The following is a 16,534-nucleotide window of genomic DNA, read 5'->3' as shown; positions in this document are numbered from 1 at the left end:
AATCTGAAGGTTGTGGCCAGTGGAAACAAACAAAGGAAACCATTGGACATTCATGCCCATGCTGATGGTAGGATGTACACTGCAGTACTGTCAGAAGAATGTAGTATTTAATTTGGGTCATACTCTTTACAATACATTTATTTTTATAAAGATGGAGTTTAACCTTGCTTTTCTGTGCTGCACTCTGAGGGCAGCTCATCTGAGCCTCGGGGCTTCTGCATCAGCAGGTTCCCTGCAGACCTGGGGCAGCCATCCAGCCCCTCCACTTCAGGTCAGGTGAAATGGGATAACACCAGTATGTGCCATGGTTGCCCATCTGAGGCATTCTAGCAATAGGGAGATAATCTGATGTGATATGGTTTGTTTAGTCAGCTTTTAGTTTTTCTTCCTGTGACACAAGATTTTTTAGACAGGTGACATTTTGCTCGTGCAGGCAGCTTTGCTGATGGTTCTCCACTCGATACTGCCTTCTGTCACCTTTCAGTTTTTATTTATATAAAATAAGGCACAATCTGTGTCTGTTCTACATGCGTTTAGTGTTGACTGCAAATGGAAGTGTTTGTGGATTTCACCCATTTCTTGTTTGCATCTCTTGAGCTTTTGCAGTTAATGAAAACATGAATGTAAGTTTATGTTCCTGTGTCCTGATCTAGGCTGTTAATTTGCAGCCTCTGTACTTTAGCCATCTGTCTGGTCAAAACTGGTTCCCTAGCTGGTAAATTTGTGGTTATGTCAATTGAGAAACAGAAGTTGTTAAAGTCATCTTTGTTTTATCCTGAAGATGTTGGGGAGAGTGTGGCGATCACTGGGCCGGTCAAAGGAGGGATGGGCTCTTCTCTGGGGAGAGCCCAGGAGGCCACATCTGAGACTGTTCCCTCTACCCAAGTTGATACCCAGTAGCTTTATTTGCTGAGGAGTTGATAGAAGTGCTGTGGGGATGCACATGGCAGTAGGTGATGTTTGGGTACTCAGAGTTGTGGGGAGTCAGTGATGGCCAAGGGGGGAGTCCTGTGGGGACCCCAGCTGCCTGGTCTGACTTCTCTTGTTATGAATTTGTAAGATGAGGATAGCAATTTTGTAATTCAAAGCTTTGGCTTCTCTCTGATGGCCATTACTGGAGATTCTTTAATTAAAAAGTTAAATTCAAGTAACTCCTTGTAAAGATGAACTCAAATCTTGCTGTGCATATGCCAGTCATTCTGAAGTGTTACAAAGATCACATGATACAAGCAATCAAATGCTTAATAAACCAAGTCATTACTTTTATGGTAAATTGAAAAAAGTTCTTTTGGGATTTCAACTGTAAATGAATCCTTGAAAATCAATAATTAGATTAGTAAAGGATGACGTTTTAATATGCTGGCAGGAATATAGAGGGATTTGTCAGGGGAAGCAAAAACAGACTTTGCACTAAAGTGGCTTAGGTATATTTATAGTGCTAGTGATTTTGTGTGTGTGAAATCTTTGGACTATTTTAATATAATGTAAGGCTTTGAGCTTTAGCTGACTCAAGTTGCTCGTTTTATGAAGTTACATTAGTACCACACTGTGAAGTATTTTTAAATATTAGCATTATTGAGTATGAGAAGTATTTCATAAGAACGTTTTTTAAAACATTTTCTGTAGATGCTGTCAAAAGAGTTGATGTTTAGTGTACAAAGAAATAAAACCCTGAGGGCTGTAAGGTACCCGTATGTTTCTCATCACCTCAGTTTTTGAGGGCTTAAGTATTTCTTGAGGATAAATTGTTGTCATTAAAACCTATTAAAAATAATGGTGCAGTTAATCCTTCCAGGTAACAGGGAGCAGCGTTACCTCCAGCCATGCTTTTCAACTGTCTGAAAGGATTTACAGTTGCAGATATTGTCTTCACAGACATGTGTCTTTAGAAATGCTGTACAGCACAGTGTTTTGCAAGTTCCTATGCTGATAAATTTTTCTCCATATATAATGTTTGAAATCTAGTTTCTATTGTAGCTGTAGCATGTAAACGCTAGATTGAATTTTGTATTCCTCTAATGAATGCAACAGGATGGAAACGAGTTTGCAGTTGCTAATGATGAGCTTTTTTACTGTTCTTAATACTCGTGGGTATGTCTTTTCTTCAGGGATTTCAAAATTGTATTAGTACTTTTTTAAATTGTTTGTTAGGTTTTTTTCCACATGCTGTTTACAATTAAACTGCAAGCATGGGAGGCTTGGTGTGCATGTGCTTTTAGGTTGCTTTGCTGGGTGCAGCACAGAGGAGCGACCTGCCTTCAGAGGCTGCTCGTGTCCCCGTGTCCTGCCCATCCCTGGCACCTTCACAGAAGCTCCTGGTGAGATTATTTCAGGGTGTGCTGTGGAGACTGGACATTTGTCAGAGGGACATTAGGAGGAGTTTTGGTTCGGAGACAGCCCAGCTCCTTATATGAGTAGTGGTACAACTGGTAGGTTTTTTCTGAGTGTTGGTTAAAATGCCAAGAATAGATAAAATCACAGGTAAGGATGTGTATGTGTGTGTTTGGAAGAACTTTGTGCACCTTTTAATGCTGGAAATTGTTTTGTATTGATTGAGAAAGACGCGTGGGTGTGAAACCCCTGTGATGAACAACTATGGAAAACAAGTCCACCAGAGCAGATGAGAAAAGCTAACAGGTGAATGAGGGCCAGGCTGACCCCTCAGGCTCTCTGATGGTGTTTGGTTCTCAGACTATGGGCAGTGTCCGGGTGTCTGTCTGGGCTCCTCGAGGTTCCTCACCTCTGCCTGGGTGGGCTCTGATTCATGTTCTGCAATGGAAGGGGGAGATGGTGAAGTTGGGTTTTTTGGTACACAAAGGAAGAGTGGTTGTGGCTCCAGAACTGTATATTTTGTGCCAACTCTGAATTGTTGTTAAAATACAGGGGAGAGAGGTACTTCTACCCCCTTGGTCTAAGACATTTCTGTAGCTGATTTTTCAGCTAAGACTAATAATAAGAAAAAACTACAGTTGAGCCAAAAATGACAAATGTTACTGATTTAAAATAATACTTGCATATTTTTAAATATTAAATGGAACTAGATAAATCAGAAGCATGTAAATATCTGATGCTAAATCTTTGCATAATTATTTCCAAGAGGTAATTTTACTATGAACTGTTAAAACTCAAAAGAAATGTATTCTTCCCTTAGAGATGATCTGTACCCCAGCTGTGTCATACATCTCTTGGCTTGTTTCCTTTATGCTGTAGATGTACATACATATGTGTATTGTGTGACTGTACAATTACTGCTTTGTTACATTAATTGTTTTCTAATATATATGTATTTTACATATATACATGTGTATGTGTAAATATGTATTTTAAAACAAGCAGTTTAACACGGCAGTAATGGTGTGGTCACACAGTTTAGGGCTTTGTAAAATATGTAATTTTAAGAATGTCATTGTGGTTCTTAGCGAATTTTATAAACACTTTTCTGAATCTGTTATCAGCACTTCCCATCCTAAGAGAAACTGCAGATTTTTCAGTGATTGTTCCACAGGTTACATTTTTTGTCTGTCATTTGTTCTGGATTGATGTAATCTTGATACTACTACAATTTCAAGGGCTGTTGGCGCGTTTCACATAGCCTAGGATTGCCTGTTCTCCAAATACATGGATCATACATCAACAGTACTAAGTAGCCTTACTTATTTCGCCTAAAAACTTAGCTAATTTATTTAATATTCTCTCTTTAAAGAGAGGTGACTGGAAGGGGCAGCGTATTTTGGGATGCTCCTTCTCTTTAAAGGGAAACTCAGAATTGAATAGCAGTACTCGTTGATCAGTGATATTATTGTAGCCAAAGGATGCATGGGTGGTTTAATAGGAAGTTTTTGCTTCAAGTTTCTTGATGAAATGTAGTGTTCTACAGAACTGTGTGAAGAGTGTAGTTTTTTATTCTGAAATGCACTTGTACACTTTATTTGAAAGGTCTGAATGGATCATAAATACATTTAAGAAATAAATGATATGTCACATGTTTTCACATCTTGTCTTGGGTGGCTTCTGTGCAACTGCTGCTGAAGGTGTGTTCCTCGGGGAGCGGGTGGGGTTTTCCCCTCCTATCTTGATTGCTCTAAATAGGCTTGTACGTAATTCCCTTCCAGCAAACGTTCTGTGTTTGTGCTTTATCCATACAATGATGCAGGGCACTGTAGGCAGACTCCTCTCTATAATTTTCCTGTGGGAAACTTGAGCCCTAAAAGGAAATGAACGGAGCGAAAGGGCTGGAGATCACAAGGGATTCACTTTTATTTTTAGAAATGCACTATATTGCCATATTTGGACCGAAAGTATGTTGTATCAATGCACAATTGTATCAAATTGCAGCTAACCACTCATTTGTCTAAATTATTCAGGTTTTGTCCACAAATACTTTTTATTTGTACATGTCAGTAAGTGGTGACTGCAGGTAACACCTGCATTCTGCAGGCAGCACTTGTGGGAAGTTAACAAGTACATTGCTTTGAAAGTAGGTTTTGTGATACCTCCTTAGGGTCTCAGTAACAGGTGTAATTTTTCTTACCAAAACCTTCTCACAGTGAAGGCAAAGGCAGGAAATACACTTTGTGTCAAAGTCAGTGCAAATACTTACTAAGGCAATCTTGGGAATGCCACCAACCTGCAAAACAGACCTGGGGACACAGTATTCTACCAAATTGAAAACAACTATCAAAAGACCTTTTGATATTTCTGGATGTACTTAAAATGTACAGATCTGCTCAAAAGAACTTATCCCCATTGTGCAATATTCCCCTTGTTTTGCTGCCCATAGGGTTTTGGCTTTTTCTGCCTGATGCAACTGCTGGAAGCTGCCAGCTGGCTTGTGGCTCTCAAATGACTTGCCTGGGCCTTGCAGCAACACACCACGTGCTGGTCTGACCCTGGGCAAAGGGTTTGCAATCCCACTGATGGTTGAGTCTCTAGACCCTTCTCACAGTCATCTCTGACCGCCTGACAAAATCCTTGCACAGGCAGTGGGACCTTGCTGAAAAAAACACAACACTCCAATATCCCATTGTACTAAGAGTGAGAATGCAGCACAGTTTGATTCTTGTAGGGGGTGTGTTGGATAACTCACTGCAGTGAGCAAACTTCAATATTATTAATCATTCTGGGTGTGGAAGCAGGTCGGGAATCTAAAGTTTGGACCTCACCATTTTAATGTAATTTTTTAAGTCAACCTGTGTCTATGTAAAGCCTTTATTTTCTTATGCTCTCATTAGCGAGGGAGAAATTGCCAGCAGAAAACTTGCTCTGCTTCTCTGGAGATTTATTATTTCAGTCATTTTTCCATCACTGATCCTGCCCATTCAGCAATTCTTTGCTGTTGCTGCTTCATCCTCTCAATTGCTGGAAATTGCAAGTAGATCAGCCTCATGAGGAGGTACAAACTCCAGCTCTTCCATGTCTTTTAATTGGGACTTAAGCTACAGAAAAAAACTTGTGAAGTAACAGTCTCAGGCTGACCACCTTGACTGAGGTTTTAACTGCATTATATGGTTTGCACAACCTGGGGTGTTTCCTTAGAAGATCACAAAAATACAAGGATAATGTCTTTCAAATGTGTCCTGTTTAGGAGGTGGGAACCAATACCCCTTTATAGACAGGCTGATACAATAGTTGAGCTTTTATCTGCTGGACTGTGACCTGGTTTCCATAATTAGTCACAGTTTCATTTTAGATCAGTTGGAGAGAAAGGTTTCAGTATAACTCCTAATATTTTAAAGTGCTTAAAAGGGGGGAGGAAGGGTATGTTCTTAGTCTGAGCATCTACATTTTCCTGCTTTCCTTTGGAGCAATGAACTGTTATGAGAATTTTAATCTTCACTACGCTCGCCTCAGTTCTCATGGCTGTTTTCTATTCTGTTTTCTTTATTACTTTCTTTTTCTTCCTGTCATTCTTAGTTTTCTGTTTTTCAATCCCAGTTTGTGAAGGGTGTGGGTTCAGAAGGGTTTCCTTCAGTTCCCAGTCCCCTGAAAGCATGAGAAATTGCCCATTGAGCCAATTCTCACAGCAAGGTATAAAAATAGGAGTAAAGAAAAGGTTACACAATGCTTGGATTGCAGCAGTTTGTACTAATGGGGAGATTTCAAAGCCATGGTTTGAAAAACATTTTTAAACCTTATCATTTCCGTTAATTTTTCTTTCCCTGGGCTGTTTCAGCTGCAGGAACCAGTGCTACAGATTACTTGAAGAACTGTGCTGAAACTTTTGAGTCAAGTGCTGAACAAGTCACGCAAAGCCAGAGAGAGACCACTAATTAGTTCTTTGTAGCCATAATGAGCAATTTGTTTGAGAAGCTGATCCTAAAAGTTTCCAACTTTGCTCTCTGCTATTAAATAAGTGGATTAAAAGGCAAGTGGATTCAAGGTTATGTGGCCATTGCAGCAGAGCACAGGTAGTGCTCAGGGACTTACTTGTTTGGTACCACGAGCTGGTATTGCAGGGAAAGGTGCCTGTACTCCTGCAAAGCTGTAATTCAGCCTTGCAAAAGTTATCACTAGGGCTGTGTGCACATGCTTTAAAGTGTTCAGAATTGTGTCTGAATATTGTCTTTCTCTACTTGGAAAACTAGCTGAAGCTGACAGCCAGCCATTATCTTACTTGTCTTTGATGACTTAAAAGGCTTATGTTTATATGAAATTTATTCAGCGTTGGATTTTGTTTGTTTCTGATTTCCTTGTAATGAGATGGACCTCTTTGACATGTTAATTATCGAACTGAAATGCTGAACAGTACTTTTGATATAATTTCCAAAACAATAACTTGATTCTAATAGCAGTGCAATGCTTTCCTAATGAAATGTATTAAGCCACAGAGAGGAGCATTAACCTTGGATTGAAATCAGAAGAGAAAATCAAGCATTCTGTGGTAATTTTGTTCTTGTTTGCAAAATCAGTTAGTGAAGAAAAAGATCAACTGAAAGCTGTATTTAATGATCCACACACGGATTACATTGTGTACTTTTTCACTATTTTGCTTCTTTTTTCTGTTTGCCTAACAGAAACATGGGGTTTTTGCAAAACTTTTCTATAAATAAACCATTTCTCCACATAGAATCTAATGTTTGCAGTGCTAACCTGGGCAGTGTTACATGGTAATCTGACAGGTGAAGAAGATTCTCTGAATGACAGATGAGTTGTATTTTAAGTAGTGAAAAGAGCGACCAGTTGTAGGCAAAAAGAAATATCTACAGGCAAACAAGGGGTTTTTGTTTCTGTTTTATCTCAGCAATTTGGATTATAGCAATAGTTATAATAATGAGCTAGATAACAGCTGGATCATGACTGCCTAAAAAGGACAAGATGTTATAGCCATTTAGTCTGAAGAAAAGGAGGCTGAGGGGAGATCTCATCACCCTCTACAACTGCCTGAAAGGATGTTGTAAAGAGGCAGGTGCTGGTCTCTTCTTACAAGCAACTGGTGATAGAACAAGAGAAAATGGCCTCAAACTGCACCAAGGGAGGTTTAGACTGGACTTTAGGAAGAACTTTTCCAGGGAAAGGATTGTCAGACATTGGAACAGGCTGCCCAGGGAGGTGGTTGAGTCACCACCCTTGGATGTGTTTAAAAGTTGTCTAGATGTGGCACTTGGGGACATGGCTGAGTGCTGGGCTTAGAAGAGTAGGGCTAATGGTTGGACTCAATGATCTTGAAGGTCTTTTCCAACCTAAGTGATTCTATTATTCTATGATCTGTACAAAATCTGAAATCTGATTAATGAGAAATCACAAAATATGACACAAATTTGTAGAAATAGTTCTGAAATTGTAAAGGTCAGTCCAGATTTTTTTAATTCAATGTGGTGAGCACAATTTGAGATTTAAAAGACATTAAAATTGCCTGTTACATGCTGGGTAAATTAAGTGTTTTAAAGACAACTCGAGTGATTCCTGATGTGTGCTACTCGTAGAATAACTGAGGCTGGGACTTCTGGAGTGCTATGAGCTGTGGCTCAAATGACTACACTAGAAATAGTTTCAAACTGAACTGAAGGAGGTGGGTCAGGAGATCTCACTTGGTCACATCTGGTATTGGCAGAGACCTGAGAAAACCTCAGTGCTAGAATGGCACCTGCTTATTTTCCCAGTTGGAATGTGAATCTGTTGTGGAGAACACGTTAGTTTAAGCTGGCCATCGTTGACAAATGCTTATGGGTTCTCATGATAAGTGTGACACAAACATCTTCCTTCCATATTCTGGAAACCTCTTTCCAGGATGCTTCTCCAAGGTAGGAGCAGGATTCCTCCTAAGCCATCCTCAGCAGTACTGGCAGTTCCTGATAGGGGGTGCTAATTGAGGCCAGTATTGCCAAGTAGTTTAAAGGAGATTTTTTGATTTTTAAATCGCTCAGTTAGAAGTCTGAAGGAAAAAGCCTTGAGATTCCCTTTTACTGGTTACTGTATTTATGCTTTGTCAAATTCCTTTCATCTCTGCCAGGAGTTTTCACTGCCCTTTGTGTAGGACCTGCCCTTGATGCAGACTTGCTTGGTGTTCCTCCCAGTGGGACTTTTCAGTCTATTGTTCACATTTACTGGATTTTTAATTGTGTGGTATTTGTTATTGTGCAGTTTCCCAGCCGTCTAGGGCATCTGAAACTGATGCCATCAGAGCAGTGGGGAGAACCAAGTTCCACCTTCCTCATGCTGAAATGCCAGCTGAGACAGGCAACTGTCCCTGCTTTACATTATGTTTTACTCTTCAGTGCTGTCTTTATTTGGCCTGTACTCAGTGTTCTACTTTTCTGTTGTCTAGTTCTGTGGAGGGGATGAAGAGTGGTTTCTGTAGCTGAAACTAAGGGACAGAATTTTGGGAATTGTGGACAGCAGCATGCAGCTGTTTGCAGTTGAGTGTTACTGTCCACAGTTGAGAGATAACAAACGTGACTGGGCAGTATTTGTGTTCAGAAGTCTCCAAGGGAAGGCTGCTGGCTGCCTTGCAGTGTCCTGGAACGCTTCTGTGCCTGTGCTTTTTCTGCCACTCACTGACCATTCCCAGATGTGTTTGGGGAACCAAATCTATCAAGACTATGATCTGGAGCTGCCAGCCTGCAGGCAGTCTGTTCTGGTTGAGTGTTTTGTTAAATTTAGAACAGTGCACAGAACACAGCGCTGATCTCCTAACTCTCAGTCCTAGCATATTGTCATTTATATTCTTGTAATGTGTTTTAATTTGCATTTATTTTCTTTTTTTTCCTAACAGGAGTCTCCACAAGACAGTGCAATCACCCGGGACATCAATCGAACGTTCCCTGCTCATGATTATTTTAAAGATACTGGGGGAGATGGCCAGGACTCCCTGTACAAAATATGCAAGGTATTCTTTAAATTCTTCTTGACTGGTTTTGGTAACTTGTATTTAATATTTTTAACAGAGGTAACTCTGTCACCTGAGAAGAATGTGTATGTGTGACAGTTGGCTGTGTTGTGGAGACAAGATTCTGGCACTGGACTCAGGCTGGTTCTTCAGTGGAGATGTTGAGCTGGTCACATTGCCATCCAGATATAGGAGACCTAAAGGAATAAGTAAACCCTTCTGGATCCCTCAGCACTCAGGTGTTTGGTACAGACTTCACACAATTCCAGACATGTCATCCTGGATCAAGCTGGACAAGTTAGACGCTGTGCTGGAGCTGAGGGCTAATTCCATCCTGATGAAGAGCAGCTCACCTGTGGCTGCAGCCTGCTCCCTCCTTGCTAGTATAGTCTGGTGCTGCTGGTGCACCCTGGGAGGATTTTATGGGGCTATGTTCAACCCAGGGTTTTGTATTTGTGTTAATAGCTTGAGGCAGATATGCTGTAAAGTCTCAATTCTTTTTCTAGGCCTACTCTGTCTACGATGAAGAGATTGGCTACTGTCAAGGCCAGTCGTTTCTTGCTGCTGTGCTGCTTCTACATGTAAGTGGTGTTTTTTTCCCATTTGTTTTAAGCTTAAGAACAAATATTGCTTCACTTGTCTAGAACAAATGTTGGTACCTCCTGAACTAGTAGGACTGCAGGCTACATACCCACTTAAATGTTGGTCAGTAATAATGAGATTTGTCTAGAGTACGTTGCATAAAACTTACTGTGGAATTGCTAATGACTCCTGTCTCCAGTCAGTGTTCATGTCACTGTGTTTCTGTTCCAGGGCCCCTTCACTCCAAACTCTACAGCCTTGTACTCATGATCACTAGTAGGCATGGGATTTGTGTACAAGGCAACACTGTAAATGTTCCTGCTAAAGGGTTTCAAGGTCAGATTTAAGCTCTTTAGAAGAATGTTTCTATCGGAATCAGTCAGAAATATGGATGGGAATTGCCATGTCTTGTGTGCCCAGCAGGGTGCGTGTGGCATTGATGGGATCTCAGTTTATTGGATCTCAGTGCTCTGAATAGTGTGTTGCCTGTGGGGGCTGTTGTAGCTCTTTGTGCTTCTTGGCTTTAGAGGTTAGTGAAGGATAAAATAATATTTTATTTTTCTTTTTAAGATCCTGAATTATGTTTTTTTAAACTTAATTGTTGTTGTTAGAAGTGATCCCATCAGAGTAATCCCCTTTGATTGCTTGTGTGTTCAGAAGCTGGAGGGATTTATGGTTACTGTATATCAGAGAGAAAAGTTTTAGATTCACTTATGCTTGGGAAATAAGAGAGGATTAGAAATCTGTACACATTTTTTTAAAGTAATGTCTGCTTTTTATCAGTGTTTCTATTGCAAGCATGGGTAGTTGAAACAGAAGACAATTCCTAAGCCCAGGAGTGTTTTGAGATTTTGTTTCACCAGCTGCTTTTTAGTTGCGAACTAAGTTTGAAGACTTCTCTGCAGCTTTTCAGTGGAAGGAGTCTGGTCCTCACTGGAGTATTTCCCATAATGTTATGAAGTCAGTAAAGGATATAGAAGGATTGTAAATTCTGTTCTTTTGAAACAAAATCCAAATGATTACTGGTAACTGCCTTTTAGTTCTTTGTAACTGTAATCTGAGATATTTGCTTGATAAGCAGTTAATTCTTTATTACTACACTGAATCAGATCAAGAAGGGTGATACTTTCAGACAGGAGAACTGAACACTTCTACTGAGACATACGTGCTTTCTTTTAGCTTTTTCATTGTCAAATGGCTGTTTTTTAAAAATACCCATTGCATTAGAGAGTCACCTGTCAAGAACAAGCCATGTGTTATTCCAGAGTTCTTTCTTTAACAATAGCTGTTACTTGTGGGAATAATGTATGCATTTAAAAAGGACAAATTTAAAATAAGTTTCTTTTTGTTTGATTCTCTTTGAAGTCAGCCTTTGGACTGTGGCTGCTAGGGAAAACAGATATTAAAAAGAAATATTGCAGAAAAGGAAATTAAGTTTCTGCAAGTCCTTTACTACCAGTTTGGAATGTCTCAGCAAAGCTTCAGTTTTAAGAAACACCATCTGCAGATTAATAATAGAATACTTAATATGGATGTTCTGTCCTTCACAGGAACAAGTGATTGACTTGCAGTCAGACTTTACTATGGAAATATGAAAACTGAATGTTGATGTCAGGGAAGAATGTCTAAACACTGACAAGCCATGATGGGTGTTTCTTCAGTTTTTGGCAGAAAAGGAATTTTGAACTTTCCCAAAGAAATGCTGAGTTGTGATATGTGGAACTTCTGTTGGCAGTTTCTGATCTCTCTTATTCCTGCCATCTAATAAATAAACATTAAATGTAATAATCTAATTTAGAAAGGTAAATATGCCATTAAGAATAAGGCAAAGATCCTGTTTCAGGTCCTCTAGTAATACTGTTTCTTAGCTCCGTAGGCAACAAGCAGTTTAGGCTGTTCAAAATCCCTAGGGTTCTGCTGCTGCTTCTGGGAACAAAGACACAAAAGAACTGCTTTGGTCTTGATGTCTGAAAGATGTATTTCTAGGCAGGTGATGGAGAGGTGATTTATTCCACAGAATAAGAATGAAATGCTGTTTGCAACACTAGGCCTCATTTTGTGTGTTAATATTCTTGTTTACTGGACAGGGCAGAGATAATCTGACCTTTCGGGGCGGGGGGGAAGAGGGAGGTGAGGGCAAAAGGAACTGACAGGAAAGGTTGATGTGCTCTGGGATGAATACACTTTCCTCTCTCACAGATGCCTGAGGAGCAAGCTTTCAGTGTTCTGGTCAAAATCATGTTTGATTATGGACTCAGGGAACTTTTCAAACAAAACTTTGAAGATTTGCACTGCAAGTTCTATCAGCTGGAGCGCCTCATGCAGGTGGGTGTCCGACCTGCAGGGACTGAAGGCAGCAGAGCCTGCACCTCACAACTGTTCACTTCTCTTAGATGTGAATAGTGTCTGTGGCCTCGGTAGCAAGGATGAACAGTGAGGACTACCCATATTGGAGATTTTTTTAAGAGTAGGGAATGTTGACTTGCGACCAGTCTGCTGCTGCTGGCAGTGTGAAGCAAGTTTGCAGGCAGACATGTCTGACCAGATGCGGTTTGGCTCTGGTGTGGCCTGGCACAGCAGGGACTCCTGAGCTCCCTGCAGGCACACCATGGGCTGTCAGCACATCCACCACCCAGGTTGCTGCTGAGGTGAGAGCCCAGAGACTGCACTCACTGTGCATGTCATACAGTGTCCTTCTGAGTATCCACACCAGGACAAGCCTTCAGCACCCTTGGAAGGTCCTTCAGCATGTCTGGCAGCTGTCTGGTCCTGCCTGGCTGCACTGATTGTCGCTCTGGCCTAAGGACTTCCCTTACTTTGACTTCCTGCTACAGTTCCAAAATAGTATAAATTAACTTTCAGTATTTGTGTGTTTGTTTTTATTGTTAGGAATACATTCCTGATCTGTACAACCACTTTCTGGACATTAGCCTTGAAGCACACATGTATGCATCCCAGTGGTTCCTCACCCTCTTCACTGCAAAATTCCCTCTCTACATGGTCTTCCATATTATTGACTTACTCTTATGTGAGGTATGTGTTATATATCATTGGAGATGGGTACTTCTGGCAGCTTTGGACAGCTTCTCACTACCTTGATTTGAGTCCTTGTTTCTGTCCTTTCAGAGCAAGGCACCTGAAAGTTATTTTTATTTAGAAATGTCATGTTTCTGCAATGAAAGAGTTCTCAGCATTCTAAAGATATAAATTACAAGTCAGTATCTAGATAAAATATTATAATCTCCTATTTCTTATAACTGTTCAGTCTATGTGAGGTTCTGTACAGTGCTCATGGGATGAGTTTATTTACAAATATGTGTATTCCTCTGTTAGGTTTTATTATAGGCAATAACTAATTTTTTTCCTATAATATTATTGCCTGGAGGCCATTGTGTATAACAACACCCAGCTCACTCTCATGCTGGTAATCTAATAAGCTTGGAGTTATTTTTTTCTGGAAACTCCTGGAAGTCTCTTCACACTTCACAGCATATATTTAGAAAGCAAAATTCTTTACATTGGTATTTTTGTATGTAATCATGTTTAGAACAGTACATTTGGCAGTAGCTGCTAAGCAGTGTAATTTATGTGAGAGCTTATTAACAAAAGTGAACAAATCACATTTTGTACTGAGTTATTTAATGATTGGCTTTTTTACTTGCTGGTTAACCTAATGCCTCCATTCTTTATTGGATCTGCAGTTGTGAAGTGGCAGTTTGTCTGCATTTCCTTTGCTGAAGGGTTTCAGCATTCATCCATCTCCTGGTCAATGTTTTCACCCTTTCTCTGAACCTGTTCCCTTTGCCCACATGCTCACATGGTAGTGTCAGAGAAAGCCTCAGATGGCATTGAAAAAAATCAGTTCTATTTGTTTAGAAACACATTTTCAATTCATAAATAGTAAATGTGTTCACAGGGAAGTTTTAAGGGTTGTAAATTGTTTTAAAGTAATGATGAAAGAATAATTTAGTGGAAGAAAGAAATATGTGTCTTGTTTTTCAAAGGTACTCCTTGAGAAGGTAACTGACTGTAGAGACTGTATTTAATTACAGAGTTACAGATTTGATTTGGGCAACATGAAAAAAACACTTCTGAAAATAGTGGCAAAATGGATGAGACAGGGCTCTGTCATTACACAAATACCCTAATTTTTTAAGAGCAGAACTTAATATATGGATGTATATATTGCTGTGTTTGAATCCAGTATTCAGAAGTTATATGAAAATGATGGATTACTAAAAAATAATAATGTATTATTTTATAGGTATTTATTTGTATAATAATATTATAAGGAGATAGTAGGTTTTACTATGTGCAGTGGCTGTCCAGGAAACATCCTGTCCCTATGCAAAGTCGTTTTCTGGGCCTTCACTTCAATACAGCACCTGGTTACACTTGTATCCTGTTCCTCCTTTTCACAGAAACAAGACAAACAACAAGACCCAGCAAATAAATTAACATCCAGGCTTGTAAATACTGATAAATTAATTTATTTTGTCATTATTTTTCTCTCCAGGGAATAAGTGTCATCTTTAACGTTGCACTGGGATTATTAAAAGTGAGTATCCAGCCTTGCATTGTGCTTTGTGCATCATCATGCACAGTATAAAAACAAAGATGCCTGTTACAAAAATAATGTATTTTTTTTTAAAGCTAAGAACTAGTTTTGTTACAGGGGCTGCTGCCTGGCATGCCCTGCACAGCACAGGGTGCTTCTGAGGGTGGGGTGGCAGGGAAATGGAAGGCTGCAGAAACAGAAGCAAACACAGTTTGCAGAGGGTTAAAAAGTAGTTATGTTCTTGGGAGCCTTACAAAACTCCTGTTGCATTATTGTCTCTGGGAATTCAGTAATTGTACAAACTCTGCTTTGGAGTTATTCGTTTTTATTTCCTTGTCTCTAGACTACCAAGGATGATTTGTTACTGACTGACTTTGAAGGGGCGTTAAAATTCTTCCGTGTGCAGCTGCCCAAGAGATACCGTTCAGAAGAGAATGCAAAAAAGCTGATGGAATTAGCATGCAATATGAAGGTAAAGATGTGGTGCTGGCATCTGCAAGCACATCTTTATTGTTTACAATTTCTGTCTCTAAATATGTAACTTAGAAACTCACTCATCCCAATGCAAATCCATTGCAGATGTTTATAAGGAAGCATAACAAAGCCCCAAGATTCTCAGTGATATGGGCCCACCTGGAGAACTTAAAACCAGAGTGGCTTTCAGAAAGCAATATTCAGTGCTACTAAAAATCAGGCTACTTAAAAAAGTCCCAACCCTTAAATGACTAATGGCACTAATATAAAGCTGTTTTAGCTCTCCAACTGTTGATTAGATGTTGCACATACATCTGGTTAAGATCATGTCTATTAAGTGCTTTTGCCTTTCATGTTACAAATAACAACTTGTTCCTCTTCCCACTCTGCCAAAATTCCCTGCGTTCCCAGTGCTGTGTGAAGTACTTAAAGCAGTCTTCTCTGAGCAGTACATGGGAGGGCTGTTCACTGCTTCCTTAAGTGCTATGTTTTTTGGGGGGGATTAGATGGAAGGTTATGGAGAAAGTACAAACCGGGCTGCTGGGCTGGGCAGAGCTGCTGAATGCTTCTGTATCACAGCCCTGTGTGTTGCCCCTGATGGGAACACTGCACATAATTGCTTTCTTTGACCTAAAATATAAGTCCTTTGCTGTCAGTAGAAATCTTCAGTTCTGTATCTGAAAGTGTTTTTGAGCAGAAAATGTCAAAATAAATAATTTATAGGGAGGGAGAAGTAGCCTGGCTAAGGCATTGTGATTACAGCAGCATTCTGCTGGAAAGGAGGTCAGTAAATGATCAGTCTGAGACAACTCTGGATTCTTAAAGTCACTCCTCAGTGTTGCAGTCAAATGTTAACAGTTACTGCTGCCTCCTGTGCCCCTGAAAAACTGTGGTGGGATTTCAGTGTTCATCTCTGCTTTCTGTCACCATGCAAACCCAAAGGCACAGTTCCCTCGGGGGCTCCAATGACCAGAATTGGGGACAGCAGCAAATCTCAGCATCACCTCTTTATTGGTATCTCGAGGCAAAACTGATTTAATGCACTTGGAAACGTAGAAGATGAACATACAATGGTGTGCCTTCCCTCCTTCCCTCTCAGGTCTTCTCAAAATCCAACCTTTACAGAGTTTGAGATTTGGTCTGTGAGACACAATAATTTGGGTAGTGTTTCAGCAGGGACAGAGCAATGAAATAATCAACTGAACTTACTGGCTTAATTGTCAGTAAAGGGTTAATACTGTGCGTGTTTTTCTGGAGTGCTTAGTAAGAATAACTTCTGCAGTTGTGATGGGGCTGGACTGAGTCCAGAGAAAGGGGCTGGCATCTCCAAAAAAATGTCAGCTAAAGTACAGTGAAATGTTTCTGCGCAGCTCTCACTAGAGGGAGCCTGGCTACCAGTTTTCTACAGTTCAAGTAAGGTTGTTAAAGATAAAGCCAAAGATAAGAGAAAATAAACATGTTTTCCATTCTGCCTGTCATTTATGCATGTAAAGTCTGTTTAACATGTTTCTCATGACAAGGCTTTTTGAAAGAGGAAAACATAGCCATAGCTTTTTAATTTATTTGGTTTACTGAAATAATAATAAAGGTTCAGC

The 16,534-nt window shown here is 40.0% G+C and overlaps 1 protein-coding gene across 1 annotated transcript in view; it reads left to right on the top strand.

Annotated features, from left to right (window-relative positions):
- The window catches only part of RABGAP1 (RAB GTPase activating protein 1), a 64,478-nt gene that overhangs the window by 38,735 nt on the left and 9,209 nt on the right, over window positions 1-16,534 (top strand). Inside the window, exons 13-18 of the mRNA XM_009998829.1 lie at window positions 9,212-9,325; window positions 9,832-9,906; window positions 12,107-12,232; window positions 12,797-12,940; window positions 14,424-14,465; window positions 14,809-14,937. Of these exons, the coding sequence (XP_009997131.1) occupies window positions 9,212-9,325; window positions 9,832-9,906; window positions 12,107-12,232; window positions 12,797-12,940; window positions 14,424-14,465; window positions 14,809-14,937 (630 nt within the window). The remainder of the gene's footprint in view (window positions 1-9,211; window positions 9,326-9,831; window positions 9,907-12,106; window positions 12,233-12,796; window positions 12,941-14,423; window positions 14,466-14,808; window positions 14,938-16,534) is intronic.

The sequence above is a fragment of the Chaetura pelagica genome, unplaced genomic scaffold, assembly GCF_000747805.2.
Source record: "Chaetura pelagica isolate M959 unplaced genomic scaffold, ChaPel_1.0 scaffold405, whole genome shotgun sequence".
NCBI lineage: Eukaryota > Metazoa > Chordata > Aves > Apodiformes > Apodidae > Chaetura > Chaetura pelagica.
This window is presented reverse-complemented; position numbering and strand designations above follow the sequence as displayed.